Below are 14,753 nucleotides of genomic sequence, written 5' to 3' on the forward strand. Positions count from 1 at the left end.
ACGGTTTAGTCCAATGTTATTGCATAATACCAGGCGTTTGGTTTCTTGAACCAAAAGACAAGAGTTCGTCTTCGCTTTCTCGTCAGCAAACATGTGGCTTTAGGCGTTCACATATGTCGTGTGAACTGTTTGGAATTTTTTGTGTCTAACTAGTGCTAATTTGGGTACTAGTTTAGATACATCGTCTAACTAGACACCCAGATGGTGCTAGTTACTGACGAGATGAATTTGAAACACAAAACAAAACAAAAATTAATTTTTTTTATCAATATGGAACCATATGACGATTTCAGTTTGAATTGGGAACTCGCTCCGTAATCATCAAATGATCCAATATTTCCAATAATCCATTGAAACTCACAAACAATATCCCAGTGCAGAAACATACCTCTGGAGCTCCGCATTCCCGGGAACCAGATGAAATCATCTCATTTCCACAGAGTTTAAAAGTGAATGAATTGCTGAAACCAAAATATCCAAAAGTGGCCGAAACGGATAAGAACTTCCAGATTCAACATTGCAGATTCTCAAAAACAATTGGTTGTGATGCATTCTCCTAAGCATCTTCTAAACATACATACATTCTCCATAGTGGGCCACCTGCTTGCAGTACTTACACGTAGGAGGTTGCCTTTCGTAGGTGCATAGCACGATTTGTTTAATGTTAATTTCGTTATATTTGAATTGTATAATCAAATGGGAGGGAATAGGTGTTTTGATCCGCATCCTCATCACAAGAACACCATTAGGAATACCCGGCAAGCAATTTCTCCAAGTGTAACGGATTCCCCCTCTCCGTATTGCGACATGCATTTTGTAATTGGTTCACAGGAAATACGCGGTGACAAATCATGTAGCCTTACCCCCATATAGTCTATTTTCTATATACATGGAGATCCTTACAACTGTACTATACTTTCAATACTTTGATCTAGAGTATTTTGCAAGCCGAATCTTGGTCTAACGCGTTGAATGATATCAATACAGCAGCGCGCAGGTGGTGATACTGAAGATAGGCGACATCAGTAAACCTAAGCATCATTTTCACCTTCAGAAAATGTTCCATCTCACGAAGACTCGATCGTGCAGAAAAAAATTTTAAGTCATCAACCGCGGGGTTCAGTCCAAGCAGCGCGTTTTCATCAAATTTGCTCATAATGGCAATAGTAATAGAATATTTCTTTTGTTTTAGATACACGGTAAACCAGCTGTCGTTCACATTGCCCGGTTGTTGGTCTAACCTGGCATAAGTAAAAAGTAGATCGAACGGGTTCCTTTGTTCTTCAAACAATGCCCATTGTTTTGTAGTTCGTTTTGCTTTGTCTCATCAAAATTCAGAGAAAGAACACTAGAATTTCATAGATTGAAACTTGAAAACGTACCCGAGTACGCTGTCGGACGTATAACGGGTTATGATCCATGCCGGTAGCTTGATTTTCCCATTGTTTATATACAAAGAGATTTTGATTTTCATCGCGTGTTCTGGGCTGTTATGCAAAATATTTGTTTGCATTTTAAACAATTTGTTGAATGTTACCAGACCGAATGCCTGATATGATGGAACTGGATAAAAACGACTTCCGCAAGCGTGAGCTTCATTTTACCTTCAGTAAACGTAATCTAATACGATACTGCCACCGATAAAAGGGACAAAAATTAGTTTCAATTTTAGCGGTCCACCAAGCGGCGTTTTTTAACACCTCAATTATTATCACACCTTTTTGAAATTGAAAATATAGGAAAAGTCTTTCTCTTTACCAATTGTCCCAATTGCGCACTGAACAGCCCAGAAAAAAATACTTTTAAAAATCCAAATTAGCTCAAACCTGAGTTCATTTCCAGTCCTGATAGGAGTTTGTCTAATTTTGAGTCGAATAGATCAAATCCAGCTACCAAATCAAAGTTCTTAAAGTCTGTATGTTATTTTTGACAATTTATATGGAGAAAGCCTGTTGTTCATATTTCGGCTACTAGATGGCACTCTATGCATCAAAACAGCAGTAGAATTGAGATTCTGAAAGATAATTTCACGACTTTGGCCACTTATTTGTTCTGAGAAAAAATGGTTGATTTTAGCTGAATGGTAAGTTGGAGAAAATTTCAGTAAGTTGCGCAATATTTTGGTTGCTAACTTTTAGTTCCACATTTCACCGAAGAGGACGCCAGCACTAACTTTTTAATGGAGAGATATAAATGTTAACTTATTCAGAGTAATTACTGTAAAAAGCCTATTAAACAAATTTGTAGAAGACATCAACTTTCTATTTCACTTAGTTCAAAAGTTAGATTTGGCGGCCCTAGTGGCGAAATTTAGAACAATTTTCTCTCCCAAAGCTGATGCATTTTATGCCTTGAAAATTTTCAGGCCATATTGTTTGTTTGTTTATTTAATTGAAGGCTTTAACCTCATAGGGCATTCGCCTTTTTCAGGACATACTAATTAGTGAAAGTTGGCAATAAGTTTGTCTTTTAGAATCTAAATTCAATAGTTGTTTTAATGCTAGTTGAGAAAATGTGTGGGTTTCCTCGATAAAGATCGTTAAAGGATACATTCAAATTTTAAATTTCAACGGCGTTAATTCGATAGCTAGACTCAATCGACTTCACCTAAAATTTAACAAAATATCCTAGGAGGAGAGATGTTCCGTAGGTTGACAATTTTGAAAACAACCACGCGCCTTCATCAGAAATACTCCATGGAGACGCATGGTCGGCCAAAAGAAAGTTGCAAACACATGCTCGAAATTATAGTGACGCACTTTAAAACAGTTCACATAGAAAACCTCCCGACCACACCGCGTCCGTACTACGCTTGAAGAATGCAGTAGACGGCAGCGATAATAATAAATGATTCCAATTTACAACATCTGAAACGAACATCTCCGCTTGAACCCATTCGCCATATTTTCATCTGTCCGTCCCAATGGCGCTGAGCTCAAGGGACACAAACCGTGGCGGCAATAGGTTAGCGCTTGCATACAAACGCTCAGGTACTCGGGGATGGATGATGGCAAGAAAAACCGCAGTTGGGGAAAAATAGTTTTCACAAATAGCCTCCGGGGGCTACTCTAGTGGATGCTTCTTTAGTGTGCATAGCCGTTCACAGACCGCGGGTAAGCGATGTGTGAACAAGCAACCAGCAGTAGCAACGGCAGAAAGGAATTTTCCGCCTTCATCCATCTCTTCGGCGGGGAATCGAACATAAACCAGCCTCTGCTAGGCTAGGTAAAATACTACTAGTTAGAAGGGTGGTAGACTTACATGTTCAGGGCACGTTCGTTGGATCCGCTCTGGCTTTGGGTATTGTCGTGGCGCCTCTCCTTGGCCACGATACCCATCAGCTTCATCCACGGGTTGTTCTGGGTACTGTGACCCATCCCGCCACTCTGCCACATCGTCATCTTGGCTCGCCCGACTTAACTCACTTCACCGGCTCACAAGATAGATGGATAATTTTCTTATAAATGATGATGATAAAAACTGATTCTGATTGGTGTGTAAAACTATTATTTCACTTTTTTCTCTTATTCGGCTTCGCTTTACTGTGGGGTGATTATATCCGGTTGATTTTCCGCCTTCTCTTCGATTGGTTGTTGTTGGTGGCTCCTACGGAACCGTTGAAGCCATTTGTAATAATCACTATCTAGAAATTGATTTCGGTTAACTACAATCTACTGACGACGGTTGGCTAGACGGAGTTACGGAAGCAATGGCAAAAGTTAAATCTGTGCAGAATTCACGGTCCTGATGCACCGGACATACACTGGAAGAGCATCGGCTTTTGCTTGTTGTTGGAGATAATTCGCCAAATCGAATCACCATTTTCTCCGACAGGCTGATTTGTGACACTCACTATAGCTTGTTTGCATTAGTTTCGGATCCCGGACGGTTGCCGCTGCAGTACACGAATTTTCTGTTGCTTCATTCGAAAGTGTAAGCTGTTAGCTACGTCACCGGCAGTGACGCTAAAGTGGGAGGGGGTGGGTGAAAATCTAAAAACGACTTTCGTTCGCGCGCTGCAATTTCGCTTTGCTTCCGTTTCTAACCGTTCCCTCCGCTCCAATCACTTTCTTCCGCTTGTTGGCACTTTTCAATTGGTAAACACTGTGTTGTAACATCCCATATTCGTACTGCTCGTAGCTATTCACATCCAATCGCGCACGCTGGCTTCGCTTTTGTAGCAGCCCAACCGCAGCAGGCTACCGCTTTGCAGTTCGTTCGTTCAATCAATCAAATCAGACTTTATGATTGGTTCTGAGTTTTCCCCTTCACACGGTTCGCACCTTTCTACGATTTAGACGCGTTGCTGCATCGGTTCGTGACACATAGCAGCAAGCGTTGGAAAAGTGAACAGCTGTCTTACATATGTGTTTGATGTTTCTTCATCCATTTTTTTTTTCTCTCGCTTCAGTACCAATTTGGAACTGTTTGTTTCTTTTCTGTTTTGTAACTGATATGCGAAGTATTACTGCACATTTAACCTAACTTATCCGCTATTTGGTATTTTTGTAAAAGCTCACGACTGTATTGATTATTTTTCCGCACCTAACTCACTTCACTTCTCGGGCGCTAATTAGCTTCTCTTTCACGCTGACTCGCGCGCGCACCTCAAGTGTTTGTTTATTTTTGTGTCGGCTGTTTGATACTTTGACTCGCTCGTTTCAACCACAATAAAATATCCAGGCTACTAGATTAACACACTTTTCCACGCAACACAAACCGGTCGATTGGCGCGCACTCAGCTTCTCCCCGGCAGCTTCTTTGCATCGTGGCGATCCCATCGTACCCAGATTCGACACTGCTGAGCAGCGGTCGTCATTCCCCTCGAGCTCGACATCTCAGTGCTCGTAAATCCTCCAGCGCTCGTCCTCCTCCTCCTCCGATGCGAAAACCTGTAATATAAACCGACATTAGAATCACCGTGTTGAAATCGTTTATTGGCAGAATTCAGCGGGTGCGAAACAACAAAATCAATAGAGAAATAAAAAACCCCGATCAGCGCAGCTTTAAACGCACGTTAATTAATGAAGCTCTATATATATTTCAAACGGCGTCTGTAAATTCCCTTTTCCCATGTTCATCGGGTTCAAATCCCCTTTTCTGACTGTATGGTAAACCTCTTCGGAACGGATTTCCTGCACCCGTCAGTACCACCGCGCAGCCGGCCGGTGGTGAAACGAACTGTGCTAAACTACTTGACTAAAGTCGGCACCCGGTTCTTAATAGCGTTCGTGTAGTAGATATACTACTAGGACGGGTGGTAGGATGTGCTTATCATCGCTGCAACAGCGGTACCACCCAACCCCACACCGTGGTCATGAGAGCTCTAAAAACGGTCAAGAAATATCCTGGTTTTTAAGGTGTCTTTAGCAGTTTTATAAATCTTAAGTGCTTTGCTAAAAGATCACTTGTTATGTAAGAGTACATATAATGAAATATTTACTATGAAATACAATAAAAAAAACTCTTAAGAAAAAATAAGACGCGAACAAAATTAGATGCAAATTAAATTTGATGAAATTTTTTCTGAATATATCTAAACACGAAATCACCATCAAAAGCTCGAAAATACTTTTGACCGTTTATTGCTGGTTGTTAGATCCCATGTGCACCGCCGCCGTCGTCATCCTCAGTTTGAGAGATTTTAATCGCCTCAATTCGAGCGCCACCTCAACCGAGAGCTATTCGAAGCGTTCGGGGAGCGTGAGGTGGGGGGGGGGGGTTTCGATAGAGGAAAGTACGCGGTTCGGGAACTTTGCCAAATAGGGTGATTCTCGTCTAATTAATTGAACTTTCATGCGCTCGTTTCCTGGGTGGCGCTGAGCTGGTACTCCAGAAGCTCTGCAATTGGGGATTAAATCGAAACGAATCGGATTGTGTTTTTGTATTACTAAAACAATGGAATGGCATGGCTCAATTGAAATTCGGTGCAGGCGGGGTAGATTTTTTCTTATCCTAATGCTGGTAATGGTTATTTGTAGGCTACGATTGACTGACGAAAAAATTGTAAATTGAAATAGTTTCGATAAAAGCACAAGAAGCATTTTGAGAGAAATTGTCTAAGGAATCTAAAAAAATACAAATTTTGACTGACAGTGTTGTCAACTATGCAATTTTTTTTCGTGAGCAAAGCTTTTTCTTTTCAATATTTCCTTTTCGCAATCTCGGAAGAAACAGGAGCGAGAATTTTTTAATGTCAGTAACTGTCATTGTACTTATGGAAATATTTATTCATCGTTCGCTAGTCGAACGAGAAGCATGTCGAGGCGCGGCCAGACGACGCGGTAAAATGAAAGCAGAGTTTTGTCGCCCATATATTGTTACGAATGCTATTTTTGTTGATCAGCCTTATTCTGCATTATGACTGATCTATTTCTGGGATCGACTATGTCATGGTGATCAAATCCCAATATTTGATCTTTCGGGAGGAGCACGGTAACAAAATTGTTTTACTGGGCGGATTACCTGCTGTTCATAATTAAACAACATTGACAATAGTATTGATCCTGTACGAGCAATCATTAGATTTCTATTCTCCAGTCCTGAGTGCAGTCACGATGCACCGGTTATATCACAGACATTATCTACCAATCTATATTTCATTTACTCTCAAAATTTGTAACGGCTGTGTCCAATTTTGGCCCTGATTAAATACACAGCTTAGTCTAGATTAGGAGTGCAGCGTCGCATCGGAAATTAAAGCCAGCCTGTACGTGATACGGTTGATAATGGAACAAATGATTTCTGCGGCCTTTCCGTTAATTCTATTAGTCCTGATCACCGACAGTGACGCCCAGAGTATACTTTTACGTTGCTTGGATGTTGAAGTCATCGCAGATATCGTGCGTTTAGTGCCAAATGGTAAGCACACAACCAGTTTATCCTTCATGTCCTTCAAAATGGATCTTGACATGTTAACACAACATGATGCTGTTATAAAGTACTACGAAGACTCCTGAGCACTCTGCGCAGGCTATCATCCAGCGCCTGGCTTAGCCGTTCCGGCCCTGTTTCCGGAGATCGTGGGGTCTTGACAACTCGCTCGCTGAAAACCTATTGGGTTTTAGCATGCCACGGAACAAATCACGTTGGTTTAAAATGCTGGGACGGCTTGCACGTGGATATACTACCAAAACGTCCGAGGGCTAAGGACGTAAATCGTGGCGTGGCTGCTGCTGACGGCGACTACGATATTTACGTTTTGGCAAAAACTTGCTTTGATGATCGTATTATATCGATATAACTCTTCGGGGATGGTTACGTTTACCGTGTGGATCGAAGCGATAACAACAGCGTACACGATCCCAGTGGAGGAGTTTTATACGTGGAAGTAATCGCAAATATCGTGCGTTTGGTACCAAATGATAAGCACACGACAAATTTATCCTTCATGTCGTTCAAAATTTACCTGATCTAGTTCAGAAAGTTGATTCCGACAGCATGCAGTACAAAGTTACTTTACGCTCATTCGGATATGCCGCAGACTCAAGTGAATCGCATTTCAAATGCCAAAATATACTGCCTCCTGCGACAGAACACAAACAGGTTAAAGTCACCGGGAAACTCTAAGCTTGCTCATGCGACTCTATTCCACCTTTTTCTAAACTTTCTTTCTTAAACTCCTTGCTCTTCCATTACAAGAGTTTTAATGATATTTCTTCTGCACTTGCTTGCTGTGAGATTGGTGTAGATACTCCAGCATTGAGGCGGTTTTGAGCAAAAATTATTACGCCGATAGTGTCTACATTCTGCTAGAAAAGCTAGATTCTATAGAACTGGATTCTATAGAACGCACTTCTTCTCAGGCTGATCCAAATGATGTAATGATAATCCTTGGTGATTTCAACCAACCAGAACGTGAATGGCTTCGCTTCTTTGCATGGATACGGTTATCCTAACGAGTTATCCTCGACAACTTCCTGAATGGGAGTCGCAATTTTCGCAAAACTGATTCATTTATACTGCACCGTTCCCTATTGCTGATGATGGAGTGTACATGATTAACTGGATATAGGTGCTTCCATGCTTCACTGTGTTGAAGCAAACGCGCCAAAATGTCAGCCTCCTAGGAAACCTTCCTGGTCTAACATCATACTTCGGAATATAAAATGTAGTCGTGTCAAACCTCTACGTACGTGTACAAATAGATTATATCCATTTCTCAAGCACTTCTTCGCAGAAACCAATGAGTACCTCAGTTACAATAAACTGCTATACAAAGAATATGTGAATCCGTATCGAAATGCGAAAGGCTTCCGGTGTTTCATTAATATGAAGAGAAATGAAACTGATCTTCCGTCTAGGATTTTTGACAATGGTGAACTAGCTGTTATTGGTTTGTTGAAACTAAACGTCGTTTGATGAAATCTTGGCTAGAGAAGACCAGTAGAGCGAAGGGATCGTTGCGAGGCGCCAACGTCAAGACTCATTAGGGAGTCGATTCCGTTGTTCAATAATATTGCCACAAGCACTACTTGATGAGTTTTTCTGCGTCGTTTCAGTGATTCGAGAGCGATCGGATGTCGACTAGGGGCGGTGGTAGCTCCAAGAGATTCTCCCAGGGAAGGTCTCTCACGAGTCCAACAAATCTTTTCTGCACGTGTTTAATACGAAGATTCAAATTCAAATCCAAATCAGGCATGCATTTCCGAGTAATGAACAAAAACAATGTGGATGCTTCAGATCCCGACCGAATAAATACAAAAACTCTTCAAAACGGGTACAACCAACGATAGAGCGCACTACAAGGTACAGTTTCAAATCAGCTGCGTAAACCATTTTGCATCCAACACCTAGCAACAAAGTAGTGCCATTTCATCCAACACCTAGCAGTAAAGAACAGCACAAACAGTAATGGTCTCCTGTTGTTGCCTTGTGGGACTCCAGATTTGTTCATAAACTGAGAGGTAACGCAAGAGCCTAGCTGCGCAGAACAGTATTGCACCAAGCCGTGACATTTAATAAGAGTATTCGGTAATCTATACTATCAAATGCAAATCGGTTTACACTGCAGCCATTTGTATTTCTTCTTTCATCAACTGCACTGGTAGATATAAAATCGAGATTTTTGTTTACAGATCGTCTGAGTATAAATCCAGGTTCATCGGTGGAAATATAGCTTCTTGTGCGAGAAAGCGCGAGCGTTCACAACTATTTCGAATAACTTCGATGCGACGAATAAACGAATTTGACCACGGTAGTTTCTTGCATTTAGACGATCACAATTTTTAGGAACATCCATCGTCCGGAACCTTAGCTTCCACGTCAGATGTATTATTCTCTACAAAACAGGATTTTTTTAACAGTTCGCATGAATCGATGGTAGACGTTGACTCGAACTCCTAAAGACACAATAATTTGGGATAAATCCCAATACATCGCCACCGCCGGAATTCATATTTGATTTCCATGAAAAGATGGTTCGAGGTGATTACAGCGAAGCCAAGATAATTCAGTTACAATTGTTTTATATTTCACCACCTTGCTTACAAGAAGTCTTCGTATTACACTGTAGTTTCGAAGAAATTTTAGTGTATCCTCATTTGTTCATTTGCCTTTTCAGAACCGTGATATTATCACTACGGAATATTATTTTCATCAAATCGATTAGAAGATTCTCGAAAAATTGTCATCATATGTCCAAAAGGCGCCCCTAGAAATAAAAGAAGTCGAAATGAATGTCCAAATATTAATTTTGTTTTACCTGTGTAGCTTTTAAATGCTTGCAACAGCCCATATTTATCCAAGTCAGTCCAATTGGCGGCGTGAGTCCTCCTTGCATCGAAAATTGAGCACCTGGAACTCGACAACGGCTTCTAACAAAGGGGATTTTCAGATGAGACTGGATTTGCTATGCTCAACCGTTTTTTAACATCTGATGTTTCTTGATGTTTTCTAATCGCAGGTTCGTATGCGAACTGTCAAAGCAGTATGATGTCAGCTTACTGAGATTAAGCATTTGTTTTTGGCTATCGATAGCATGAAAAATATGAAAAAGTAAAAAGAAAGCTTCATGATGTATGGTACGAACTCATGTTCCGCAAATTCAATAATTTAAACTCATATATCAACATACAATCCGTGTTTTTATGTTCCTTCCCGCCGCAGTAGCAAGCAATTTCAGCCTTTCAACTTTAATGGAGATGCTCAGTCATCCTTTAGCAATAGGTAAACAAGAGCAAAATACTTGCCAAAAAAATAAATTTCCCCTGTCGAAGGGCAATCATTACATCACAACTATTAGCTAACACGGCAAAAACTTTTCAATTCCAAACCTGCTTACCAACTATGTAGCTATACGTTTGCTTCTTTCCATATAAAATTGGAGACCCTTCGTGCCGCCCGCCAATCAACCAATGAACCGTAAAAACTTAGCGTTTGATGTTCGCAAAACTAGCAGAAGGAGGAATGAAAATTTATGCAAATGTAAATCAATTTGTCGTTTCCATTTGGCCCCCTGACTCGTTATAGCATCTTGAACTCCGGAGATAGATCCTGTGCTGCGAGTCGGCAAGAAATTATTCGAAGGACAGTCAGGCACACTTTCGAACTTTCAATAGGCGCTGTTAAATGGCAACCGAACACGGCAACTCGTGAGTCGATTTTTGCAACGGGTTGGGTGTGGGTGGTGTCAAATCGCATTGGAGGCTTCGGTAGGATAGAGCGAAAAAAAGCTGCACACTACAGGAAACAGTGAGGTAGGTTGAGCGGCACGCATTCGGGAAGCCCTGAATCAATTGGATTAGGGGGCTGTCGAAAGTCAGCTCATTGGCAGACAGATAGACAGGAAGACAGCCGTTTTGCGTATATTGTCGATTTTAGCCGGCTTACAACGGGCAGGCAGGCTATGTTTTGCGGACGAGTCACGCGAGTATGTAATTCACTTTCTACCCCGGCTTTCGGATGGGTATAGAAAGGGGCAATACAAATTGCCCACGTGATACTGTTACAAAGCAGGCGCTGGGGCAAGATTCGGAAACTAATCAAAGAAAGAACATAGATAAACACCCCTAGGTGGGAGGGTGGGGATGGGTGGAATGCGGCTTGTTGTCGGTTGTTTCCAGTAAAGAAACAAACTTCACTGAATGTCAAGAATAGTTAGCTGGATAGCTAGGGAGGTGACCCAGTGATCCACGTAGTTGAGTGGATACGGAAAATTATTGATTGCATGGCTACTGCGATGCTATCAATATTTCGGTTGCGTAGAAGTTTTTTTGTTTTTTCTTCTTTACTTCCATGCACGCTCGTTGTTTGCTTGCGGACGTTACAAACGTACATTGGAATGAGTATCAATATTTTTTATCCTTTCGGTTTTTCATGTTTGCCGGATGACCTTTTCTTGTTTACTCTTTTTTGCATATTTATTTGCGGGTTCCGAATTTTTATAGACATCGGCATTTTTTAGCTGTTTTCGAATAACGATGTTTGCATTCTACCCTCTCAGTGAACGATTTAATTCAGAATGTGTTTTTAGCAGAGTTGAGCGGAACGTTTGTTTCGACTGTCATGGTTTTCTTAGTCACGATTGGATTGTGCAACCGTATCCCGATGTTTGTGCCATCGACAACCGTGCGCTTTTTAACTTGTTTCACTCTCCAAAGTCGAGTACCGTTCGGGATGCTCGAGCTATAGAACATTACGTTAGACACCGTTTTCGATTGTATCGCACCGACACCCAAATTTGTCAAATATCCGTTCCTGCTCGTTATTGAAACTTCTGAACTCATTGCACATGAGCTTTTTTGTTTTTGCAATTTAAATCTTCTACTATGTTCAACCAAAATGTACTTGCGGAACCACGAAACGACTCGTAAATAATAACACTAACCACCATTTGCAACATCTGTATGCCGCTGTGGGTGCTAATTTAGACTCATAAACCAGGACCCAACCAGAGATCTAGGACATTTATCTCGCCCAAGCAGCTGCTGCACTGCGAAGTCATAAAGCAGTCAGTGTGTGCATGTGTTTGTTGCATACATTTACGAATTCACCCACATGGGACATTAAATTCTATCGCGAGGAAAAGCTCTCGGCAGCATCTTTCGCTGCCTCTCACCGAGTCCTTCCGTCCACGCTGGTTGTTATTATGCTGGGTTGGTGAAAGGTCAGTGAATTGTCACACCTTTCCTTGTGATATTTATGTATAGCGGCACTGATTTTCAGTTGCTTCTAGCGCGACAGTATTACTGGGAACTAGTGTTGACCTGGTGGCGAGAAAATGACGCAAAAAAGTGAACTCTGCAAACAACAAAAACGAACGACAAGTTTTTTCTTTTTTTTTTGTTGTTGTTTGGATGGGTTAATCAAGAATCAGAAATCAAAAAATAATTGTTAGAATGATACATTTCTGGTGTTGCTAGATAAGCCTCATATCCAAGTCATTTGAAGAATCACCCATCTAATCCAATCGCCAAATTTTCTTCGCAGACGTCTGCTAATGGATGTTACAATATCTGAATGTAAAGTTTTAATGATCAAATACGATGTACCAGCTGACGAATACTACAGCTCGTTAGACGTGAGCTAATTAGTCAATTGCTTCGTAATACTGTCGGAGCAAAAAGTTGGAACTAACACGTCTCATCTCCTACATCGATGAAATGCGATACTCTGCATTGAGTATATGCAGATTCGTGATATAAAGGCATTCCAACAATTCAGTCTCGTGTATTGATAGCTGAACTATCCCTAGTGATATGATGGATTACTTTTAAAATCATTAAAACCTAATGATGTATTATACGGAGTATTTCCTGTCTACGCAATCAATCTTCAGATTAACCGTGGCAGCAAAATTTCTGTCGAGATGTTACTCAGATGTAAGATTTTTCATATGTATGAGTTCGTGTACGTGGATATTGCATACCGTTTTTGTTGAAAGCAAGGAAGAAGGGATTTAGAATTTTCTAATCAGGTAATAACGGCGTCACAACTCAAAAGCCAGGGAAGCTTTTCTTTGCTGCAGAAGGTGAAATAAATTTATAATAGTGGAATTAAATTTGTGCTACTCTCACCATTGTCGATTAGTGCACTGCGCGTTTCATATCCAGCATTGATTGTGTAGAATCTAGCACAGAGGATTTCAACCGGAGGCGAGTTCACCTCCAGGGGTAAATTAGACTATTGTAGGGAGTGAATTTTGTCTTTAAATATTGATTCAGTGTGTCAAGAATTGAGATGCTTGCTGAGAGTGCTCAGGAACAGATTTCTAATTGGAAAAATATGATTTTCTCCATTTGAAAATCATTTTTTCTGAGAGCATTACCTCTTAGACTCAGAAAAAATGATATTAAACAATTTTAAGAGATAAGAATTAATATTCGCTGCTAGAACAGATTCGCTGGACCCATTATTGACTTAGGGACTCCTGTTTTCTAACGCCTCTTACATGTCGTAATGTCGGATGTGGGAAATCAGAGGCTCAATTTTCGGCTATGATAGTTCAACCTACTAGATGCCACATAGCTTCTAGGCTAATTTGGTCCGCAGAAAGACGGAAATGTGAAACACAGCCGGCTGAATCTGGTACTCCGAGCTTCACGGTGCTAGTTGTTGGTTTGGAGATACTAGGTGCAATTGCTGTTACTTCATTGTTGGTAGTGGCAATTGATTGCGTGATGTGCTATATTGATCGCTTTAGTGGACCGATTTTCTACTTCTTCTTAGTGTGAAATGAGAGGGTAGACTGTCTACATTTCTTACCATGAATCAAAACAAGTTTTGCTTTCAAATCGATGTTAGAAAGAGTATCAAAAGGATCTTGGATGATTGTTTTCATATGGTTTTCTTGATTGGCGCACTACGATCATGATGTCATATTCATTTATGTCTGCATAATCTTTGGCGTTGATGATTTACCTGTCATTCCCGGTGGGATCGAACCGCGCGTGCAATGGGCCATGCCAAAAACGAATCAATACCGTGTAGGGTTATGCTTTGAAACCGTTGCATTATTGAGCTTTCCCTCTCAACTCAAACACTCGTACATTTACGTTGACCCCTTCCGTTAGTGTTTGAGCAATGTTATGCCCGATTTATTAGAGCGGTTGCAATCACATTTCTTTTTTTCCATTTAAATCATATTTCGGCTTGTCATTCAAAATGCATACACCAAGTGCTAAAGGTATATTACAAAAAATAGTGTAATGTCATTGGCAAAGTGTCACAATCCCCGGTTGAGAGCCATATTTTGTACCCGGTTATGGGCAGCACAAACAGCCATTTCAACTCTGAGCACGTATCTACATCAAAGCACTTCTCGGGGTATAAAAGACCAGAATTATAGACTTTGAAATAAGAGTCTCCACTGTACAACACAGAATCTAGAGACAAAAGTTTCGAAATAAGAGTGTGAAGTCCCGCGTACAAAATTGGAACTTCAGAGTATATGGTTTACAGTTCAGCGTCCACGGCCCAGAGTTCACTGTCCCGTACCAAAGTTCAGGGTTTAGAAATAATAGCCTGGAGTTCTTAGTTAACAATTCGGAGTCCAACCGATGATGAAAGAGTGTCGAATCCAGAGTCTTCCGTTTAGTTTAAAGTTCAAAGTATGATGTCCACAGTTCAGATCGTAGATTCCAAAGTTTGTAGATTGGAAAGAAGATTCCGATGTCCAGAACCTAGGGACCGAAGCTCGGAGTCCAAAGTGTAGGCTATGAAAACCAGAGTGCAAAATCAGAGCCTGGACAACATGGTATGAGTCCAGTTTCGAAATAAAAACTTGAACTACGTAGTCTAAAATTCAGTTTCTG

At 40.9% G+C, this 14,753-nt stretch overlaps 1 protein-coding gene across 5 annotated transcripts in view; it reads right to left on the minus strand.

The window, feature by feature from the left end:
- LOC131692995 (potassium voltage-gated channel protein Shaker) overlaps positions 1-14,753 on the minus strand; it is a 234,920-nt gene that overhangs the window by 171,732 nt on the left and 48,435 nt on the right. For all 5 annotated transcript variants that reach the window (XM_058980448.1, XM_058980457.1, XM_058980486.1 and 2 more), the window contains exon 2: positions 3,262-4,892. In XM_058980448.1, the coding sequence (XP_058836431.1) occupies positions 3,262-3,401 (140 nt within the window). In that variant the 5' untranslated portion in view covers positions 3,402-4,892. The remainder of the gene's footprint in view (positions 1-3,261; positions 4,893-14,753) is intronic.

The sequence above is a fragment of the Topomyia yanbarensis genome, chromosome 1, assembly GCF_030247195.1.
Source record: "Topomyia yanbarensis strain Yona2022 chromosome 1, ASM3024719v1, whole genome shotgun sequence".
NCBI classification, from domain to species: Eukaryota; Metazoa; Arthropoda; class Insecta; order Diptera; family Culicidae; genus Topomyia; species Topomyia yanbarensis.